The sequence below is a fragment of the Trichosurus vulpecula genome, chromosome 6 (genome assembly GCF_011100635.1).
Source record: "Trichosurus vulpecula isolate mTriVul1 chromosome 6, mTriVul1.pri, whole genome shotgun sequence".
Lineage (NCBI taxonomy): Eukaryota > Metazoa > Chordata > Mammalia > Diprotodontia > Phalangeridae > Trichosurus > Trichosurus vulpecula.
This window is the reverse complement of record NC_050578.1, coordinates 245485951-245508327: the sequence shown is the minus strand read 5'-3', so window position 1 is coordinate 245508327 and position 22377 is coordinate 245485951. Positions and strand designations below refer to the sequence as shown.

The window sequence follows — 22377 nt, the reverse complement described above, 5'->3', positions numbered from 1 at the left end:
ATTTCTCCATCCTTGTCCTACAGAAATGTCCTGAGAAAGCTCCTGACCCAGCCACAGCAGTCAAAGGCTGACGTCCTCTCACTGGAGGAGATCTTGGCTGAGGGTGTGGAGGAGAGCGACACCTCCAGCCAAGGTAGTAGCAGTGAGGGCCAGATCCGGCTCTGCAGGACCAGAATGAAGGCACTGCAGGAGGCCATGTACTACAGTGCTGAGCATGGCTATGTGGACATCACCATGGAGCTGAGGACGCTTGGTGAGTTCCCAAAGGCCACTTCTCCTCCTCCCCTCACCTCCTTCTTCCTGTCCACCGACTGCTTCAGGAAAGGCAGATGGAAGTTCCATGGAGGGGAAAGGGACCAGTTCTGAATCTAATCATCACTGCGCACAGAGGAGGTTGACTTAATCAGTTGAAATGCTAGTGCTTGTGTGTACCTACTATGTGCAGAGCCTGTGATGGATGTGATGATGGGGAAGGCAACTTGTTCTGCAGTCAAGTGGAGACCAGGCTCATGTAATAATGTGCTCAGGGAGAGCTCTGGGCAGTTATCATCAGGGGGTAACATCATAGGACATGGAGCTGGAAAGACCTTACAGTCACCTAGTCAAACCTTCTCCTTTGATTCGTCAGGAAACTGAGGCCCAGAAGGTAGCAAGTAACACATGTAATATCTGAGCCGAGGTCCTCAATCTGATGGCATGTCTCGAGCTCTCTCCATGACAGCCCGTGCCGTGCTGCTGTCTTCCAACAGTAATAAACCTCATTGGAGCTCTTGCTCCAGCCCCTGATTACACAGCAGGTGCCTAATAAATGTGTGTTGATTTGCTGATTAATGGTTCCATCTCCCTTGATCGCTGACCACATGCATAGGAATGAGTCCAGTCAGAGGGGCAGAAGGAAGCACAGGGAAGATCTTGCCCAGCTCTGTTGTCAGCGGTTTGACTGGGTTGGCCTCAGTTTGCCTGTCTATAAAATGGGAGTGATGGAGATAAAACGAACCCTAAAGGAGTCAGGTGGACCTCAGTGGTTCACATTCACACCCCTAACACCCCAATCTCTACTTCAACATGATTGGGGAAAACAAGATGCAATCTTTCTCTAATTGCCAAGAAGTATCATTAGCTTTCAGTCGTGAACTTTGCCGAGCAGTCTTCCATTACTCAGAGCTTGCTCTGACATACTCCCAGGAGCCCGTAAACAGTAATTATGTTCTATCCAAAGCTCACAAACATTCTTGGCAATCTGGCCAGGGAGGAAAGCCCCTCAGTGACAGTTCCAGAGCTCACGCCAAAGAGCAGGCTTTTAGATGGGGGTGGGGGGCTGAAAAGCAAAGAGTCCTTCAGGCCCCCACCAGTTTTTTAGGTGGCCCAGAACACCTGGGCCCCTTGCATCAGAATGAATGAGCTCTCCCCAGCAAGTGAGTCTGCAGGGACATGGATGGGATGCGGGGTTTCCACAGAGGCCCCCATCCTGCTGTGTGAAGGCAGCCTGAAAGGACCCAGGCCTGCCCACGTGACCAGCTGTAGATGTGCAGGGCCCGGTTTCCCTAAGCTCCCATTCTTCTCACTTGGAACCGCCCGCTCGACCTCCTGCCTTGTCAGCAGAGGGCCATAAGAGTGAATTAAAGCTTTCATTACAGGCTAACTCGGAGCAAGCCTTTCCCCGAGCTCTAATGGGACAGAGCTCACACAGGGCTCAGGCAGGGAAAAACCTCTCCATTGTTGGTGCAAGCTGCAGGGAGGAGCACAGGGAGGGAAGGCTTAGGCACATGGCCAGAATTCAGTGGGGGTGAGGTGGAAAGAGTCTCCGGGGGAATGGCCTGACTCTGCCACCAGCTAAGTCACTTGATCTCTCTGGCCTCAGTTTCTCCATCTGTAAAGTGGGGGTGCTGAATTAGATGAGCTCTGAGGTCTCCCTCCAAAAGGCTTCTCATAAATCAAAGGCTTGGGAGGGCTTACCAAGGGGAGAGACAAGAGTGTGGAGATCTTTTGACCCAGACCTATGATTTCATGTCTGTAGAAGTGTAGAAAGTGTGTCCACTAATGCAGATGGGCAGTTCATCTCTAATCGAGAGTCTTGGGGAATTGCCAGGAACATTGAGAAGTTAAGCGATGCGCCCAGGGTAGTAGTGACTATAATCATGTTGACAGTTAGTATTTATATAGTACTTAAGGTTTGCAGATCTCTTTGCATAAATTACCTCATTTTAGCCCCACAACAACCCCGAGTGATAGGAGCTATGATCACAGATGAGGAGACTGAGGCAGCTGCTCATTCTAAGGGGTCCTTGGGCTCTTCTCCCCACCCCCACCCTCAACAGGTGTTCCCTGGAAGCTCCATGTCTGGATCGAGTCTCTGAGGACATCCTTCTCTCAGTCTCGATACTCTGTGGTCCAGAGTCTGTTGAAGGAGTTTGGAACCATCAAAGAGGAAGACTACAATGAGGAACTGGTGACGGAGGGCCTCCAGCTCATGTTTGACATCCTGAAGACCAGCAAAGTGAGTGGTGCTCCCTCCCTTTCCCCCAGGGACCACCCAGGCTCCCTATTCCTCCGGCCCCACCCGGCAGCTGATGGCATTCATCCACTAACACCCTCAGACCCCTCCTCTCCGATATGGGAAAAACACATCTCTCCCGGCCACCACAAGCAGGGGGGACATCAGCATGCTTGCTCTGAACTGGGGCTGGGGCTGGAAGCCAAAAGAAACGCTTTGGGGAATAGCTTTTGGAGGGACCAGCTTCCCCGCCAAGCCCAAAAGAGCAGAGACAAAAGGCCGTGGCCGAGGCCGGCCCTCCTCCTGGCCTCCTCAGCACATCTGCAGCTGCAACACGGTGGGGGAGCCTAACCCAGGCCTGTCTGTGCCTCCCCCCCAATGCAGAATGACTCCATCACCCAGCAGCTGGCCAGCGTCTTCACACACTGCTATGGTAGCAGCCCCATCCCCAGCATCCCGGAGATCAGGAAGACCCTGCCAGCTCGGCTAGGTAACCCAGCTCCCCCCGGCCTCCTTCCCTGACTCCCCTCCTCTTGCCCCTGTGTCCTCTCTCTCTCTCTCTCTCTCTCTCTCTCTCTGTCTCTCTCTCCCCTTCTCCTTTTTCTTCTTTCCGCCTCTGCAGTCTGTCCAAGTTCATGCCTGTTCTTTCAGTGACACTTGTCGTCTACCCACCTCCTCCTCTGCCGTCCCCTTCTCCTTTGTTTCCAGTCTTTCCCAATGAGCCCTGTCTTCTCATGTGGCCAAAGCTCCAGCTTCGGTATTTGACCTTCCAGTGAATAACCTAATTTCTCTAAGTACTGACTGATCTGACCTCCTTGCTCTCAAAAGACTCTCAGAAGTCTTCTGCAGCCACCGAAACTTGAAAATTTCTACCTCTACCCACTCCCAAATTCATGGAACCAGTGCTCAAGAAATACAGGGCAACATGGCGTCATAGGAAGTCTATAAAATGGGGGTGATGGTAACACCTGCCTCGCAGGGTTGTCACGGGGATGTTAGCACCGGAGATTTAGGGCTAAAAGGGACCTCAGGAGCCATCCAGCCCAACCCCTTCATTTTACAGACGAGGAAACTGAGGTATAGCTTGACACTACTGCCCAAGGGCCAAGTCTTCATTATGCCATTGGTGCATCTCCAGAAGTTGCTAGAGTTCAATGCCACCCCCACGGCTGTTCCGTCCCATTCATGAGATTAGCTTGAAGGGGCCATAGAGGTCGTCGACTGCAGCACCCTCATTTTTCAGATGAGGAAACCGAGGCCCAGAGGAGTCAAGAGACTCGTCCAAGGTCACCCAGGCAGGAAGGAGCAGAGCAGAGCTCTTCCCACAGCATCACCCTGCCTCCTGCTTCTCACCTCCTAGGATGGCAAGCCCAAGCCAGTTCTGCTAATTCTGAGCCTTTCTTCTCCCTCTGCCTTTTCTCCCTCAGATCCTCATTTTCTGAATAACAAAGAGATGTCAGACGTGACCTTTCTGGTGGAAGGGAAGCTGTTTTACGCACACAAAGTCCTGCTGGTGACTGCTTCCAACAGGTGAGGGCAACATTTGGTGACTCCTGCCTAATGAATTAGATGAGTTAGAAATATGAATGAGTGAACAAATAAATGAAAAATCACTACATGTTAGACTCTTTGCTAAATCTCATTTGTCAAAACCTGATGAAGAAAGTCCCAGGAACTGGGCAGAGGACTAGTAAGAGTGAAATAGTTCTGGCCATTTGGAACTGAAAATAAAATCGAATTTAAAAAGAGTCTAGCCTGGGCCACCTCCCCCACCTCCCCCCTGATACCTTACTCCAAAGGAAAATGTCCTGACTTCTTAGATCTAGGAAGAAACCGAAATCCTTTCAATACTTAGACCCCCTTGGGGAGAGTCCCCTGCAGGAGGGAGGCTCTTGCCTCCTGTTGGTGCTTTTGTGATTAGAAAACAGTAATCTTTGGGAATGGGGACGCTGCCCTTCCGTCCAAGGGAGCCCAGGCTGCTCCACGCAAAGGGCTGGCTCTGGCCTCCTGATGTAGAGCAGAGGGTTAACACTGCCACCGTGGGGATTCATTTGGAAGATTTTTCTGAAATGATTAAGAGGGGTCTGGCCCGAGGGGGCGGGAAAGTGAGCTGAGAAGCCATCAGGACCTCGGTAAGTAAGAAAAGGGCCATGCCAGGAGGGCTCCGGAAACCAGGTTTTGTCTCATCTGCCCCAGGTTCAAGACCCTGATGACCAACAAGTCAGAGCAAGATGGCAACAGCAGTAAGACCATCGAGATCAGCGACATGAAGTATAACATCTTCCAGGTGGGCTCAAGACTGCGCTCTCTGAGGGAAATGATGCTGCTGACCCCCATGCAGGCTGCTCACCTGTCCAGGAGCAAGAGGGCATTTTCCTAGGGCACAGAATATCGACCCAAGTCCGAGTGCCCTTGGCTTCTTAATTATCCTCATGGCCTTCAAGAAGTCGCTTTAATTTAGCTCATAGTTCTTGGATCTAGAGCTGGGACAGTTACAGATGAGGAAAGGGAAGCCCCAGGACATGAAGTGACTTGGAATCCTAGTTCTAGAGCTGAGAGAGACCTGAGAGGATCATCCAGTCCCCTCTCCTCATTCAGAGATAAAGAACCTGAAGCACAGAGAGCTTACCTGATTTAACGCCCAAGGTCATGCAACTTACATTTCCATAATACTTTGGTACAAAGTACTTTTCCTCCCCGTGTCCCCATGATGTAGGTCATCTCAGGATTGCTGTCCACATTTTACAGATGAGAAAAACTGAATAGAAGGGTAGAAGTGACTCGGCCAGGCTCATATACCAGTAAAGTGTCAGACTCAGGAGGAGTGTTTTTCACACTAGGTCAGGCTCTCCGCTAAATATGGTGTCCCTTTATGACATCCCCAGCATAATCCGACAGCATTTTTATTGGGGTTCCTTGCAGTCGTGGGGGAGGAGTGGCAGGACTCTACTTTTCTACACTGACTCCAATGGGGGACAGATGGAGGCCAGGGCCTGGGCTCAGCCAAGGCCAGAGGTTGAAACAGCCTTGTCCAAGGTCTTTTTCCACAAGCAAGCAGGGAGTGAATTCGGGCACCAAGGAGAATGCTAGCTTCTAGGTGGTGCCCCGATTGCCACGCAGCCACCCCTAACAGGGCCCTTTGTCCCACTTCGGTCAGGTCTCCCCTGCTCAAAGTTCACGCAGCCTCCAGCACAAATGCCAATGGTCAGAGCCAGGGACCCGGCATTCATTCACGAGCCTAGTCTCACTCTGAAAGACTCTGGTTTGCTTTCTGTTGACTTTCCCATTCTCATGTGAGCTCAGGGAGATTCATTCATTAGAAATAGGGGACAGGGGAGCATGTAGCGGGGCCCCATCCGGGTTTCTGGTCCTGACTTCTAAGTCATCAAGGAGAGGGGTAGCTCGTTTCCCCCACCCTGGCCCCACTGGCCCCCTTTGCCGAGGGGCTGCCCTGAGGCTAACCTGTGGCCCAGGCTCCCCAGGGATGTCCCAGTCTGTGGAATCCCAGCCCGACAACAGACCACGTGACTCAGTCCTGCCCCTGACAGAAGGGCCCCTGCTGGTCAAAGCCCAGCTCATCTGGCCTTCCCCTCCCCCACTCTTTGTGCCTCCATCCACCCTTTGTTGTCCCTCTTCCCTTTTCCATCCATCCATCCCTCTCCCCCTGTTTGGGGAAGGAGGGGGTTGGTGAGAGGCTCATCTGGACAGGAAACTGGAGGTTGGTAGAAATAGGATCCCGTGTTTAGATTTGTAGAGGGAGGAACCTTTTCTACCTCGACTTTCCTGGAGCCAGCCTATTGGGGGAAGCCTAGAAAACCCAGCTGGGCAGTGCCCCATGGCAGCCCTTCCAGCCTCCCTTCCCCCAGGTGGCTGGATTTCTCCTCCTCTAGACCCACTGGTGCCTCTGACAGTCCCAAAGGCACAACCTTAATAGAAAGAAGCCCAGCCCAGGCTCACTGTTTACCCACTCAAGCTAGTTGCCAGCCTGTTGCTGGGTCTATTTCCTTAGTGGAGCAGGAGGGATATTTTTTTTCCTTCTTTCTGACTGAGAGCAGTTCTCTGTGAACTGGGCCCCAGCCTCCACAGTGGAGAACAACCCCCACCCCCTCCCTGAATTGCTATTCTGACAAGGAACCCCAGAAAGCCACCCACTGGGGATGTGAACCCCCCTCCCCCTCCCCTGAACTCCTGTTCTCCCCAGTGTTTGAACTTCTGCCACTTGGAAAGGCTTCTCTCTCCCTGCCAGGTTTATCCCCGGCCATGAGGCCAAATTTGGTCTTGAGCCCATCCCTTCCCACCCCTCCTCCCTAGCTTCTCCTTCCAGGGAGCTAAAACCAGCATGAGCATGTCTCTGGAGGCCTGGGTGTCTTCCAGCCCAGTTGGAGGAATGGGGTGTGACTGTGGGCCCCAGGCTTCATCAGCTGGCTAGGCCTCTAGGACCAGAGCCTGAGACCTGGGGGGGTGACAGGAGAAAGGCCAGAGAGGCTCCCACCTCCTGAATTTCAGAGGCCTCTCTCTCCACTTGGACCAGGATATTTGGACTCTAGGTCAGGAAAGGACAAACCTGGGACCCAAATGATTTTTATAGGATCAGATCTCAATCCAGAAGGAACTTTGAAGGTTATCTGGCCCAACCCCTTCATCCTACAGATGAAGCCCAGAGTGGGAGGTGCCCAAGATCACATCAGGAGGAAGGTTCAAATTCAGGGCTCCTAACTCCAAATCCAATTCCACTTTCCATTACACCATTTTCTTCAAAAGCCTTAAAGTTTTGGTCTGGTTTTCTCCGGACTGTACTTTTAATCTGTGAGACCTAGGGAGGAATCCCCCATAAAGCAGAAGGGCAGGAGGGGAAGCATCCTGTCCTGGGAGCCAGAGAGCAAAAGCCAGTCTGTGCTTCCTACAGCTTGTGTGTCCGGCCACGGTGCAAGGATCACAAGGCTTCATGCTTCATGGGGTCTGGGAGGACGCCCTCAACCACCCTCCTTATTTGATAGGTGACGGAACTAAACCCCAGAGAGGTTAAGTCATTTGCTCAAGTAACCAGCCTGGAATTTGAACCCAGGCATCTAGAAAGTCTGCTGGTAGAAAAGAGCATCAATGAAACTTTTTTTAAAAATACACCAAAAAAGTCAGAAGGATTTTCAGAAGGGAATTGACAGTTTTGTCAATATGTGAGGTTTTGTTTTGTTTTGTTTTTTTAAATAAGAGAAAGATTGCTATATTTGGACTCAGCCTAAGTTTGAATCCTATCTCTTCCACCTATGTGACCTTGATCAAATCAACACAATTCTCTGAGTCTCAGTTTCCTCGTTTGTAAAAAGAAAGGGTTGGACTAGATGATGTCGAAGGTCCCTTGTGGCTCTTGATCCATGACCCAAGGATAATCCCTGTGTGGACACCAAATCTAGCTCCCTTCCCAGTCACCTTCACTGCTCCACAAAGCTGCTCATGGGTTGGACTGGCCTTCACGTTGCACATCCATCTGTTTCAGCTGATGATGCAGTATCTCTACTATGGAGGAACAGAGTCCATGGAAATCCCCACCGCTGACATCCTCGAGGTGAGCCTCATGCTGGCACCATGCCACTGTCCCACTGGTGTTGGTGGGGAAGAGGCAATTTGTTCCCACCTACTGGTTCCCCTGAGCGTGGGGCCTGTTCTACCCTGCCTTCTCCAGGGAATGACATATCACCATTAGGGCTGGGTTTTCCTGTTCTTCAGGGGCAGCTCTTTGGGAATTCCCATTGCCTGTTTTAATAGATTGTCCCAGAAATGCACCTTGGGGGTGGGAGGAGGTGTGTGCCTAGGGCAGTAGAGCCTCAAGCCTTCAGGAGATGCCCCACGGCTGAGGTCTTAGAGGTGGAGGGGGGAGGACAGGAAAGAAACCCACCTTCTTGTTGTGTTAGAAACATCAACCAAAAGAGAACGGGATTCTGAGGGAGTTAGTTGTGACCACCACAGAGCAGATCTCAGAGCGTCTTGGTTTCCCTTTGAGCTGGTAATGCTATAGGGTCAAAAGGTGTAGGCTCCTCCCTCCCTGGCTCCCCCCAAGAAGTCATCTGATCTCAGGCCCCGATTCCTTCCTTCCTTCCTACCCCGAGGCCACTCTGACACCTGAGCATGAGTTTTATTCTGGGAGGTCTTCCAGGACAGGAAACCCCAGCCATCACCATTGATCCATGCCAGAGTGCCCCAATCCCAAGGGCACCACAGACCTCTAGGGGAGGCAGAGCTGATGAGAAAGATGGTTCCCAGAGATGGAGGTCGATGCTGGCCTCCTTCCACTTGAGTGCCATCTCTAGGGTGCTCTAGAAAAGAGGGAGACCAAGATTGTCCTGCGTGGCGATGCCCTGAAGACTGATGTGTACATCTTTGCCCCCATAGCTGCTGTCTGCCGCCAGCCTGTTCCAGCTGGATGCCCTTCAGAGACACTGTGAGATTATGTGCTCACAGACCATCAGCATGGAGAGCTCTGTTAACATCTACAAGTATGCCAAGGTACAAGAGAAAGCACCATACTTCCCAACACCATCCCCTGCCCCCAAATATGGCAAGCAAGCCAGACCAGCATGAGGCCCACCCAACTGGCTCCATGAACACGAAGAAAACAGAGCCACCATTTTGGATTGCATTTGCAAGTGAAGGGAGGGTTGGAGTGAGGGGGGCTCCCACCTCCTCATTGCCACCTGAGTTACCTCTCATCCCTGGTACCCTCACTCACAAGGTGGTGGTCCCTTGCTTGTCTATGGGCCAAAACATCACGCTTTGCCATCTCCCACTGTGACTCCTCCCTTCTCCCGAGGCATCAGTGTGGACCCTAGGACCTCCCTCTCTCCTGTTTTTTCCTCATACATCAGACTGAGGGGCAGGCAGCTCTTTTCAATGCTGGGACCTTAGAAACCTGGCAGGCTGAGCAATGGAATATAGCAACTCGTTCTCAGAAATCTTCCAGGATCTGCCCTTCCTTCTCTTTTCATGAAAATCTACCGTACTGGTCTGGCAAGGGGTAAAGTCAGAAAGACCCGAGTTCAAATTCTACCTCAGATACCAACTAGCTGTGTGATTCTGGGAAAGTCACTTCACCTCTGCCTGCCTCAGTGTCCAAACCTGTAAAAAGGGGACAGTAATAGCACCTGCCTCCTGGAGTCGCTATCATGATCAAATGAGATATTTACAGAATACTTTGCAAACCTTAAAGCTAGCTATTATAATTATTATCATTAATGACCTGCCTCAGTGGGTTATTGTGAAAGCCAGTGCGCCTTGCAAACCTTAAAGCACCCTAGAAATGTGAGGATGATGATGAAGAAGAAGAAGAACAGGGAAGTAAGTGGAGTCTCTAGGGCAATAGGAGATGGACAGTGATTCCTGCCTTGTGTGTGTGTGTGTCCAAGCACCCCTCAGCAGAGGGCCCAGAGGAGGGCAGTGCCAGAGAAGGATGGGCACCAAGCCGTAGGCCCGGCCCTGCTCTAGGGAAGCAATAGAGAGGGGGCCAGAAGATTGCTGGCAAGGCAGGGAGACATGAGAATCTAAGGGGAGGAGAAGGCCAGGTCTGTTCTGGAGCACAGCCGGGGATCTCAGCAGCCTGGGAGCTTCTCTGCCTTCACACCGAGCGAGCAGGAGAGGCACAGTCTGAGAGGAGAGGGGCTGGGGCGCCACGGGCTCTGCCGAGGTCAGACCCTGTCTGGAGCATCGAGGGCAGGGCTAGGCATTGCAGTTCAGGAAGGGCAGCCAAAGGAGGGAGACAGGACGTCGAGGGGCCGGGAAGCGTCGCCCTTCCAGGGAGAGTTCAAGCAACTGGGGCCAGCTCACCTGGAGAAGAGAAACCTCAGGAGGGTGGGGTGGAGGGCCTTCAGGGAAAGAAGGCAGGGACTGATCCTGCTTGGCCCCAGAACTGAAGAGATGAGAAATGAACAAATGAGATCAGATAATAATAACAGGCATAATAAGAGCTAACATTCACCTAGCCTTCCTACGTGCCAGTCACTGAGCTAAGCTCTTCACAAATCTTATCTCATGTGATGATCTTCACAATAACCCCAGGAAGGAAGTGCTTCATCATCTCCATTTTACAGCTGAGGAAACTGAGGCAAACAGAGTTTAAGTGGCTTGCCTAAGGTCACACAGCTAGTGCCTGAAGGTTAGATAGATGGATAGACAGACAGACAGACAGATATAGATAGATGGATAGATGGATAGACAGAAATAGATAGATGGATGGATGGATACACAGACAGATATAGATAGATGGATGGACACACAGACAGATATAAATAGATAGATAGATGGACAGAGATAGATAGATGGATAGACAGGTAGGAAGAGAGACAGCGATAGGTAGATAGACAAAGTGGGGTGGGGGGAGAGGAAGAGGCAGAGAGATCACTTTGTCCGGGCTCCATTCATCCGCCATACATTGAGTGCACGCTAGGTGCCCGTTGCTGAAGGGGATACAGGATAGAGTGAATTATGGCACCTGCCCCCAAGGAGTTTCCACCCTAGCTGTAGAGACAAGATTAGCCCAAACTCTAAGCGTTCAAGGCAGTGTCAGGTTAGAGGACCATTGGTGGTGTTTGGTTGTTTTTCCAGTCATATCTGACTCTTTGTGACCCCATTTGGGGTTTTCTTGGCAAAGATGCTAGAGTATCTTCTCCAGCTCATTGTATAGATGAGGAAACTGAGGCAAAGAGGGTGAAGTGACTTGCCCAGGGTCACACAGCCAGTAAGTGTCTGAAGCTAGATTTGAACTCTGGAAGATGAGTCTTCCAGATTCCAAGCCCGGCGCTTTATCCACTGCATCATCTAACTGTCCCCAGTGAGTAGGAAAGACAGGTCCTAGGTTACCAGGCTCCTCCAAACTGAGATTTGAGCTGGGCCAGGAAGAATGTGGGCCAAAAACCCAACTTTGACATGTCCTAACGAATAAGTTAGCTGGGTTCTAAGGCTGCAAAAACAGAAACATGACCCTGCCCTCAAGGAGCTTACTTTCTCCAGGAAGAGGACAACATACACACTTCTAAGCAGATACAAAATTGCTTCAAGAGGACCAGTGCTAATGGCCGGGAAGGGCCTCCTAAACTAGGTGGCACCCAAGCTGTACAGTCGCTCCTCTTTAGACAAGACGATGAAATAGGGCAGCTTAGCTCATTTAAATGACTACTCTGAGGTCATGCAGTTAGGGTGTGTCAGGGCTGGGTTTTTAGGCCTCATTTCCTCCACTGCCCTGGCCTTCATTATCCCCCACCCCAACCCTGCCCAGCCTCACCCCATGGTGATTCTTTCCCCTTCAGATCCACAATGCTCCAGAGCTGGCCTTGTTCTGTGAAGGCTTCTTCCTGAAGCACATGAAGGCCTTGATGGAGCAGGACTCCTTCCGGCAGCTCATCTACGGCCGCAGCAGCAAAGTACAAGGATTGGACCCTTTACAAGACCTTCAGAACACACTGGCCGAACGCGTGCACTCAGTATACATCACCTCCCGGGTGTGAGGAGGCATAGCCAGCCCCCTGTCCGGCCTCCCTCGGGACAGCTACTTCCTGGCAGATCTCCAGCATCCCAAGGCCACCCACTGACCACCAGCCTGGCCAACCTTCCCACAGTGGGAAGGGAAACAGCTTGGCTTCTACACACTCATGCTAGGACACACCAATAGCAACTGACCCACCTTTTTATTGTGGGGAAGGTCAGCTAGGGATCTGTCCTGAGGGGCACAGTGTCCTGAACACGGAGAAGACTCTATGGAGAAGGAGAGGGTTGTGGCAAAGGATGGCACCAACCCTGTGGGCACCAGCCCACATTATCCGTGGGAATCCAAATGCCCCAGAGAAGTTCTGTCTCTCCATGGCAGGGGTGGTGTATATATCTCTAATTCTCTGCCCATCTCAGCCTACCCCTGACTCAGGCTTGTCCTGAAGGGGGACTTGTAGACCACTCAGCTGAAAGGGTTGATGCTCAAAGGAGCTAAATCTATGCTTTTATGCCACCAAAGGCAGGGTCTTCATTCCCTCCTCCCACTATGTTAGCACCAAAAAGCCATGTGCTGCCACCCTTGTACTTACATTCAACCCCCACCCCTTTTTTAGGTAGCTCCAGCTCTGAAGGGTGATTGCCAAATGTGGACAGTTTAATGTGACTCTGGACCCGCCCTTAACCATGCTCTGCTATGGCCAGTGAGGACTCTCCTTTAGGCCACGCCCAAGTGCCCTCCATCTCTTCAAGTCAGGACAAGGGCTATTAAGGGATGGGGCAGCTGATTGTGGCTTTCAGCAGAATAGTGTGTGTCAGGATCACAGCTAGGGAACCAAGGAGGACCTCCTCCTAAATGCTGTAGAGGCGAGGCACCCACAGTCCCCTGGCATTTTCCTTAACACCTGCCCTTGAGAGGGGGCTCCATAAAGGACCGAATTCTCCATACAGATGTTCACTTTCCAGCTTTCTTCTGGTTTGGGACTTTGAGTGGGTAGGTCAGAATAGACCCCTGCAAGTCAGGGCCAGTGACTCTCAGAAATTTGCCTTCCCAAGACAATGGAGGGGGATGTCTGGCTTTTAGTCTGAAGGGAAAGGAAAGTAAGTGGAGGAAGGTAGGTGATAAGATGACAAAGCGAGGGGGCTTACACTTGCTTCTCTGGATTTCATGGTCTTCAGGGGCCCAGGTGAGAGAGTTCAGGTGTAGACCAAGGCTGAAGCAGAGCATTGATTGACAGGCCACCCTAGGCCAATACCATTCTGCTAGCTCAGTCTGGAGAGCTCAGGCTGGAATGAGCCTGTCTTGTCTTAGGAATGGGGAAGAGAAGGAAGAAGACCCTACGTTTCTTGGCAATTCACAAGAGATACAATTGGCAGGAAGGAATACTACCACCACATTGGGTAATGAATGAGGAAAGGCAGGGGGAGTCTACAGTAGTCTATCACCTAGTCCAGGAGTCCAAACCACAGGCTCCCTCAGCTCACTGGCCTCCTAGACACGAAATTCTGAGAAAGCCAAGCCACTTGAAGGTTGTACGTGTGGGTCAGAACACAGAAGGGACAGTCCACGGGCAACTCTTTTCTGTGAGTGGCCAGCCTGTACTGTCTTAGAGCTCTAACAGAATTTATTTATTCACCCAAAGCCATGCATGGGCTTTTTGGGAGGGAGTGTCCTTGTTTCTGGGGCAGCCTGGGAAAAAGCCCTGAATGGCTTGAAATACTGGAAAATAATTTTCAAATAGCTGCTTCGGCAAGATGTACAAAGGTATAGGCATTATTTTATTGCTGTAATATTGTATATGTTAACTGTACATTAATTCATGTTGTCATTTATTGTAAATGTATCAGGGTTTTATTAACAATAAACACTTGTTAACAATGAATCACTGAGTTTGGTCTGAGGAGGTGTGTGTGTGTGTGTGTGTGTGTGTGTGTGTGTGTGTGTGTGGAGGGGGCGAGGTTGGCCCTCATTTAAACCTTTACTTGGTATAGGGACAAAGCAGGCCTTGGTGTTTGGGGCCAGGAGAACACAGGATGTCTTGTGGGTAAAAGCCAGCCTTGCAGGCCACTAAGAGCCACCGGAAAAAGCCCTAGGTTTGGAAGGACATGGCCCAGGTTCCAGTCCTAGCTCTTGCTGCTAACAACATGATCTTGTGTGACTTGCTTCCCTCCCCTGCACCCCAGTAAAATGAGGAGTTTGGGCTAAATGATCACTGGAGTCCTGTTCCTCTCGAAGTCCCAGGCTCTGGTGCTCCAGTGACCTCAGTGATCTGGGTCAAACTGCTGTTTCCCCATTGGTGAAAACAGGGGAATCCCACAGTCTTATCAGGGGCAGACGGTGCCCTCATCACAAATAATTACAGCTGACGATTATATTAGGTTTGGGCCTGGGTGTGCAAAGCACTTTATAAGCCAGAGGGAGGGTTTTATCAACCTCAGAACATCTCAGTAAGGTGGGGAGGGATTACAGGTTTGTTTTTTGTTTTGTTTTGTTTTCTCCCTGACCTGTAGTTTAATGGGTGTTGGGAGCCCCAGGAGATCAGTACCTGCTTCGTTAACTTAAACTCTGAGGCGCCTGGGGCCCCTGAGTCAGCCGGGATGCAGCAGGAGCCAGATTTGAATGCAGGACTTCTTGACTCCAGACTACCTCTCGGCAGGTATAATTACCACCTTTAAAAGAAAAAGATAAGGGGTGGGGAACCTGCGGTCTGGAGGCCACACGAGGTCTTTTGACTGAATGCAAATTTTACAGAACAAATCCTGGCTTTTGTCCTCCTTGGCCTCTGTGCTCTCCTCCCCCTACAAAAGAGAGAGAGGAAGAAAAAGCCCCTTGGGATGACCCGGCTCTCAGAAGAGGTTGGAAAGGAAGCAATGGGCGTGTAGAGGCCTAGAACACACAACCAGAAACGAGATCTCTGCTCTGCCACCAAACTAACTACCGGGGAATCGCTTCATCTAGGTGACCTTAGTCTTCCCTACCTGTAAAATGAGCATCATAATATTCTTACCACCTACCTCACACCTGGACTTCTGTTAAGTCACAGGAGAAAAGCGCCTTGTAAGCCTTAAGCGCTAGCTGTCCCCTTGCCCCCAGCCACAGAAGGTGAGCACCTTGAGGCCAGACACTGTTTAACATTTTGTTTCCTAGCTCAGGGCCTGACAGTTCTTATTTAATGCTTATTGAATATACATTATTATATATTTTCATATATAAATTATAATTTTATCTTTCTATATTATATAAATTATGTATTAATTATAATACATGGAGGACAGTCTGGCCAAGAGTGACCACAGAGTCACAATGGGAGGAGGTCTCATGATGCTAATATAATATGTGTGGCAGCTCTTACCCTCATCTATAAGGTCCCTCCAACCCTATTAGGATTATTTTCTGCGCAAACCCCAAGTTCTAGCATCATGGTATCTACAGCTGGAAGAAACTGCAGGGGTTATCCAGCCCGTTTAACAGACAAGGCCCAGGGAGGGTGACTTGCCCAAGGTCACATAGTAAGACTCCTAGTTCAACATTCTTTCCTCAGGAGGAGATGGGGAAGGTGTTCTGAAGGGATGAGGCCGGGGACATTGCTACACCTACTGAGGATGGAGTTCTCCTCGAAATTCTCATACCCTGGGCCTCAGACATATGCTTTTTTTGGGGGGGGGTTCTTTCTTTATTCTTAGGCCGGTGTTTAGTGTATGTAAGCCAGCATAGGTCACTGACACTCCTCCACTCTGAACAGCTCTGAGGCTTCTTCTCCTCCACTGATTCCTCCTACCATCCGGGGGTGGGATATCTGGGGTCAGGACCAGGAGAGAATGAGGACCAGATTGTGGATAGAATGATGGGCCTGAAGCCCGGGAGCTTCGGATTCAAATCCCACTCCCAACGCTTCCTAGCTGTGCTGTTAAAACTTCTCGGGTCTTCTGTACCTTCATTTTGAAATGAGAATAACGATGGCGCACCGGGTTATCGTAAGCACTTTGTAAACCTCAAGCTACAATAAAAATGTCCGCTATTATTATTAGTATCTGTTCTCTACCCACTATCTGTTTCCATTTTACAGATGAGACCCACTCAGGTAGCAAATAGCAGAGCGAAGATTTGAACCTAGATCCTGACCGTAAATCCAGACCTCCTCCCATTGTGACTCTGTGGTCACTCTGGGCCAGCCCGTCTTCTAAAGCTTCACAGATGAGCTTCTGCCAAAGGCAGCCTCCAAGCAGCTGCTTGCTTATCTGATGGACTGAGCCAGCCTGGCCTGGCTCTGCTCCCCCTCAGCTTGGGTTTCCAGAGATAAAGATGGAGGAAGCTGGGGCAGGTGACTCAGGTGTGAGCCTCTCCCCAGGCTGGTTTTTCATAAACTAATTAAAGTCTGGGTCAAAGATGGTCAATGAAAATGCTTCCTGCCTGAGACATGGCAGACCGAGGTCACAATGTCAAAGGGCTTGACCATGGGGCTATCAGGGAGTGTTCTAGAAGTGGCCAGGGGGGCCTGGACCTGCCACTGGAGTGAGGCTGGAGGCCCTTCAACAGAGGATGCGATTTTTTTCCTCCCTGCCTTCTCCCCCTCCCACCTCCCGTCTACTCCAACCAATGGCCTCTTTTTGCCAGAGCTTGAACCAGGTCTTGGGTCTAGGATCAGGCTGGGGAAGAGAAGTATGGAGCCTTCCAACGTGAGATTATGTCGCCCTCTGGGGGCCAGAAAGATGCTCGGCAGATCCAGAAAACCCTTTCTTCCATCAGACTTCTATAGAGCCAGGTCTCGGCTAGGGGCAGTAGATTGACTTAACCTCCTACTGGGTGGCCAGCCTTGGCATTCAGGAAGACCCGAGTTCACATACTAGCTTCGAAACCGGGGTGAGGCAGCGGGGGGCGGGGGGGGGTGCAGCGGGAATATCCAGGAAACTCTCTAAAAGTATAGTTACCAATAAGTCACTAAGCCACATTTGGGGAAGGAACTTTCACACCATAAGTTCCCTACAATCAATAGTCAATAAACAAGAACTTGTTATGTCCTAGATAATGGGGTCCAGAGCCAAAGGCAAGAGAGTCCATTCTTTTAAAAAGGGAAGCATTGTGAACGCCAACGAAGTTACTGGCCCCAAATGGAAACAAGCATACCGCACAGACACAGGGCTCCATATGGCACACTGGCTTGTACAAGAGACCCCCCAACCTCTCCAAATTTCCTCCAGATTTGTCTACACCTCTCCTTTGAGCCCATCACATTCGTATCATCTACTTATTGGGGTTCACTTCTTAACCACTCCTCACTCCGGTCTTCTTACACACAGGAGATGTTTAGTAACCGATGTTCATTGAGTTTATTTGTTGAAATAAATCTTCATTCTTACTTAGAGGAACTGAGGAGTGTTTGTTGGGGGTGAGAAGGAGAAAGGGAGGGTTGTCCTTGGGGTCTAGAGACCCTAGCTGGTATGGACTCCAGGCCAACCTTCACTCAGCTGTCAAACTAATCTTCCTAAGTCCAACAAAGTCACCCCTCCTATTCAATGAACCTTTTCAGAGCCTGGTCCCTTCCTACATTTCCATTCTGCTTACACCTTATTCTCTCCCATTCTCCCCCTCCCATGTTCTCTGGGATCTGGGAACACTGCCCTCCTGGCTGTTCCTTGCTCGAGACCTGTTGGCTCCCAAGGATTGTGGCTGCTTGTCTTTCCCCTCCCCCCATGCCTGGACTGCTCTCCTCCTCGCCCCGGCCCCCCCCTCCACTCCCATCACTGACCTTCAAGGCCTAACTAAAACCCCACCTTCTACAATCCCACTGTTAATGATCATTTCCTATTTATTCCATCCATAGCTTGTTTGTACATAGTTATTTGCATGTTTCCTCCCCATCAGACTCCTCGAGAGCCTTTATTTGTAACCTCAGCACTTGGCACAGGCCTGGCACACTGGGAGACAGCTTAATGACTGCTTGTTGGCCTGACCTGGGGTACTTCCAATGCACCGCATTTGTTTTTCTTTTTCTTTTGGTCAGCCATCAAACAACTGTTTATCAAGGATCTTATCCCTCCCTGTTTGTTTTCCCTGATACAGGATTTGTTTTTTTCAGTGTCAGCTAGACCCCCTTGGAGGGAAGACCTAGCCCCCCTACCCCCCCACAAGGGTGTTTGAGACCTTAGAGGGGATTAGGGAATGAGCAACGTGGGCTGGTAAAAAGAGCACTACATTTGGAGTCTAAAGGCCCCGGGTTCAAATCTGTCTAGGTCACCTACTTACTACATGTGTGCCCTTGAGGAAGTGGTTTAACTGTGCTGGCCCTCTGTTACATGAGCAGGGTTGTTTGGATGGTTTGTGCAGTTCTCTCCTGTTCTAAGACCCCCAGCAATAGCACAGAAGCTCGTGGTTCTAGAGCTGAAAAGATCTTAAAGTTCTAGGTGTCCCCAGGAAGGTAAGGGGAAGAACTGAGATTTAAACCCCTGTCTCCACCTGCAAACTCAGGCCTCTCCCTGCCCCCTCACCATTCTGGTCCCCGACTTTGCTGCAGCTTGACTCTAGCTGTAGAGGTTGGAGAACCTTGTGGTGGAGGTGGGGGGGGAATCTCAGTCAAGCCCATAACCTAGTCTTTCCCCCATGAGCACCTGTGGAGGGCAGGGGCCATGCAGGTGAAAATGGCCTACTTGCTCAGCAACACCAGGAGGAGGCTGAAAGGCATTCGTTAAATTTAAGCGGGCTTGGCTCAACAGCCGGATTTCCAAGGTCCCTCCTGGTCCCTTCCCTCATTGGTTAGGCTCCGTTACATCCTGCCTTGGGAAGAGGCCTCCCCGAGGGCAGGTGTGTCAGGCACAGGTGGAGAAGGGATCTGGGACACCTCGGGTGAGCTTTTTAACATTCCACCCACATGACCTCCAGGATCCTAGACGGTGGGGTGAATAGATGCCTTACTTGGAGCCACAAAGCCCGGAGTCTGAATCCTGACTCAGGTGTTTACTTGATGTGTGTGTGACCCTGGGTCGGTTACAGTTTTCCTCATCTGTAAAATGGGGGTACCTACCTCCGGGGCTGTCATCAGGGTAAAATGAGATAACATTCGTAAAGTACTTTGCAAAGTCCATAAATGTTAGCTGTGGTAACTATCACCTTTCCCCGCCAAACGAGCGGCCTCTCTAGGGTCTTTTGTCCTGGACCTTGCTGACCTCCAAAGCTCTCACACTCAGCATCCCATCCCTGCCCCCTACCCCCTGTCCTAACTGCCCAGTCTTGGGGGGGCCAGATAACAAGACAATGGTGTTGGGGGCCCTTGTACAAGGTAGACGCATTGCTTTTTCTGCTCCCAGAGCACACTGCATAGACTGTCCCAGTCTATTTCTCCACTCTGTCCTGCCCCTCAGAATTCCTTCCAATTTGAAATGAGTTCTCATAAACAGAGGCAGGGTGGGATGGGGAACAGATGATAAATCTTCCCATCCTCCACCTGTAAGAAGACACTCAGAGGCTGGGCCTCCTCGTCTCTGCCCCCTGCAAGGAGGTTATGCGAGCAGACGTAGATAATGAGCCTGCATTTTTCCAGCCCCAGAAGCTGTCACATTCCCTCCTCCTCTTCCCCACCCCCTCTCGTCTGCACAGCTGACTCTACCCTCTACCCTGGTCACTAAGGCATCAGCTGGGCCCCCCAGGGCAGATGAGCGATGGAGGCCCAGCCTAAGCTCCCCCCCACCCCCACCAAGCCTGGGGGATAGCAGACCATTGAAGATGAGCTTTTGTTTTCAAAGCCCACCGACCAACGTGGTGACAGCATTTCTACTCCAGCCCATCTGAATTAATTCCACAAGGGAGATTTGCTGAGACAGCAGCAGCCTTACAGATGTCACTCACTCTGTCTGGGGCCCAGATGGTGGGGTCTTGGGGAGAGGAGCCTGTTTTCCCCAGATTTGGAGAATGATACAGCACCGGCGGCCACACCTATCATAGAAAGGCTTGCTTAAAACCCATCCCTTATTCCCCAAAAAGTAGTTTCAAGTCTGCACCCTGCAAATCCTTGCAGCTGAACAGTTACATACGGGGACTTGATTTGGCCCTGAGCCCCAGGAAGGTTCCCGACATGCCAAGCTACCGGATTACTATTTCTGGGGCCTCAAGATGGCAATTCTGTGGGTATGTCCAAAACTGAGGGCACTATCATGTCCCCCAAACCTTCCCTTCTTCCAGACTTCCTCAAGGGCACTGCCATTCTCCCAATCCCCCAGGCTCAGAGCCTAAACGCCATCCATGACCCCTCACTCTCTCACCTCCCATAGCCAATCCATTGCCAAACCTCTCATCTATCCCCCTCTCTCCTCTGACACTGACACTCCCCAGTCCAGGTCCTTACCCCCCTGTGCCTAGAATATTGTTTTTATGGTTGACCTCTCTTTCTTTTGTCTCTCCCCACTCCAGCCCCCAAATTGATTCTCCTAGAGGCAGGTCTTCATTTCCTACCTCCTCACCATTGTCCTGGCTGTGCCCCTGCGCTTTGCCCATCCTCACATCCGGCTCCTATCTTTCCTGGCTTTCTTCCTGAGTCAGATCAAAGACCTCCTTCTACCAGAAGATTTTCCCAGTTGCCCCAGCTTCTAGTTAAGTCAAGTAAACAAGCATTTATGTATTAAGTATCTACTATGTAACAAGCACTGATAAGCTACAGGGATGCAAAGAAAGGGAGGGAAGGGAGCAAGCATTTTTATATAGCACCTACTATGTGCCAGGCACTGTGCTAAATGCTGGGGATGCAGAGAAATGAAGAGAAGGAAATAAGCATTTATAGAGCGCCTACTATGTACCAGGCACTGTGCCAAGTGCTTTACAAATATCTCATTCGATCCTCACAATAACCCTAGGAGGTAAAATGCTCTTAATACCCCCATTTTACAGATGAGGAAACTGAGGCAAACAGAAGTTAAGTGACCCAGCCAGGGTCTCACACAGCTGGTAAGAGTCTGAGGACAGGTCTTTCCGACTCCAGGCCCAGCACTCTATTCACCTGTACCACCCAGGTCCTCCCAAAAGGCAAAGCACAGTCCCTGTTCTCATGGAGTTCATAATCAATCGATCAATAAACATTTATTAAGCACCTCCTGTGCCAGACATTGGTGCTAAACTCTGGGGATACAAAAATTCCTCGCCTTCAAGGTGCTCACAGGCGAATGGAGAAGATGATATGCAACCAGCTATGTAAAAACAAGATATATCCATGATAAATTGGAGATAATTTCAGCAGGAAGGCACTAAAATTTTGTTCCTTTGGGAGGTAATCCAAGTGACTTACCCAGGGTCACACAGCTAGTAAGTGTCAGAGGCTGGATTTGAACTCAGGTTCTCCTGACTCCAGGGCTCTAACCAGTGTGCCACCTAGCTGTCCAGAAGACACTGAAATTAAGAGAGGTTGGGAAAGGCTTCTTGCAGAAGGTGGGGGAAGAGTCTGGGAAACTATGAGACAGAGATGAGGAAGGAGAAAATTCCAGGCACAAGGAGTCAACAAAAATACTCATTGTGGAAAGATGGGCAAGGACCAGCCAGGAAGCCAGTGTCACTGGGTCTCAGAAAACATGGAGGCGAGTAAGGTATAGACTGGAAAGGTAGGAAGGGACCAAGTGATGAAGGCCTTTAGAAACCAAACAAAGGAATTTAGACTTGATCCTGAAGGAGTTTTCTAAATAAGGAGGTGACATCTCTTCGCAGGCTAAGTGAGGAGACCAAGCAGAAGGCTATTGAAATCATCCAGAGGGTAGTTGGGAGTCACGACTGGAGGAGAGAGGCTAGGGCTGGATAAATGGACCTGAGAATAATCTGTGTGGATAACTGAATCCATAGGACCTGCTGGGGCAGGAGAGGAGGGGTGAGAGAGCAAGGGGCTGTGGATGAAGATCTAAGGAGACCAAGAAGGAATGGTCAGGGAGGTGGGAGAATGAGAAGCAGCTTCACCTCCCCCTCTAGGGCCTTCTCATCTGAAATGACCTTATAATTATACTCTTTATTTCACATATTGGCTCTCCCTTTAGAATTCTGAAGACCACCTGGCAGGATAAGGTACCAGACACTGAGGTCCTTTCCTACCACAGGAAAAGGCTTGGCCGCCTTGGCCTTCGAATCAGCAGCATCGCTCACCCCTGTCTGTGAACAGAGGGTCAGGGGAGACAGGAAGGTGTCTAGTCTCTCTCACTGCCACACTGGCAGGCCAAGGAGACAAAAGGCCCTCCCATCTCCTGGTAACCGTTTTCTTCTCTACTGAGCGCTATTCTTTGAGGCTGGGACGAAGCAGGTGGCCCGGCAGTTAACCCTGATGGTCATGCCTCTTCTCCTCCCTTTGGGGATCAAGCCAGGGGGTTGCATTTTAAAATGCCTTTCAGCCAGGAGGCCTCTCCTCTCCCCACCCCCATACAACCACCCTTTTGCAAAGAGCATCAGACCTTTC

General features: G+C 50.7%; 1 protein-coding gene across 1 annotated transcript in view; it reads left to right on the top strand.

Moving 5' to 3' along the window:
* Positions 1 to 13845, top strand: part of ABTB2 (ankyrin repeat and BTB domain containing 2) — a 192909-nt gene extending 179064 nt beyond the window's left edge. The window contains exons 10-17 of the mRNA XM_036763219.1: positions 24 to 253; positions 2319 to 2497; positions 2879 to 2984; positions 3922 to 4024; positions 4691 to 4781; positions 7989 to 8057; positions 8882 to 8995; positions 11788 to 13845. Of these exons, the coding sequence (XP_036619114.1) occupies positions 24 to 253; positions 2319 to 2497; positions 2879 to 2984; positions 3922 to 4024; positions 4691 to 4781; positions 7989 to 8057; positions 8882 to 8995; positions 11788 to 11985 (1090 nt within the window). The 3' untranslated portion in view covers positions 11986 to 13845. The remainder of the gene's footprint in view (positions 1 to 23; positions 254 to 2318; positions 2498 to 2878; positions 2985 to 3921; positions 4025 to 4690; positions 4782 to 7988; positions 8058 to 8881; positions 8996 to 11787) is intronic.
* Positions 13846 to 22377: the final 8532 nt, after the last annotated feature.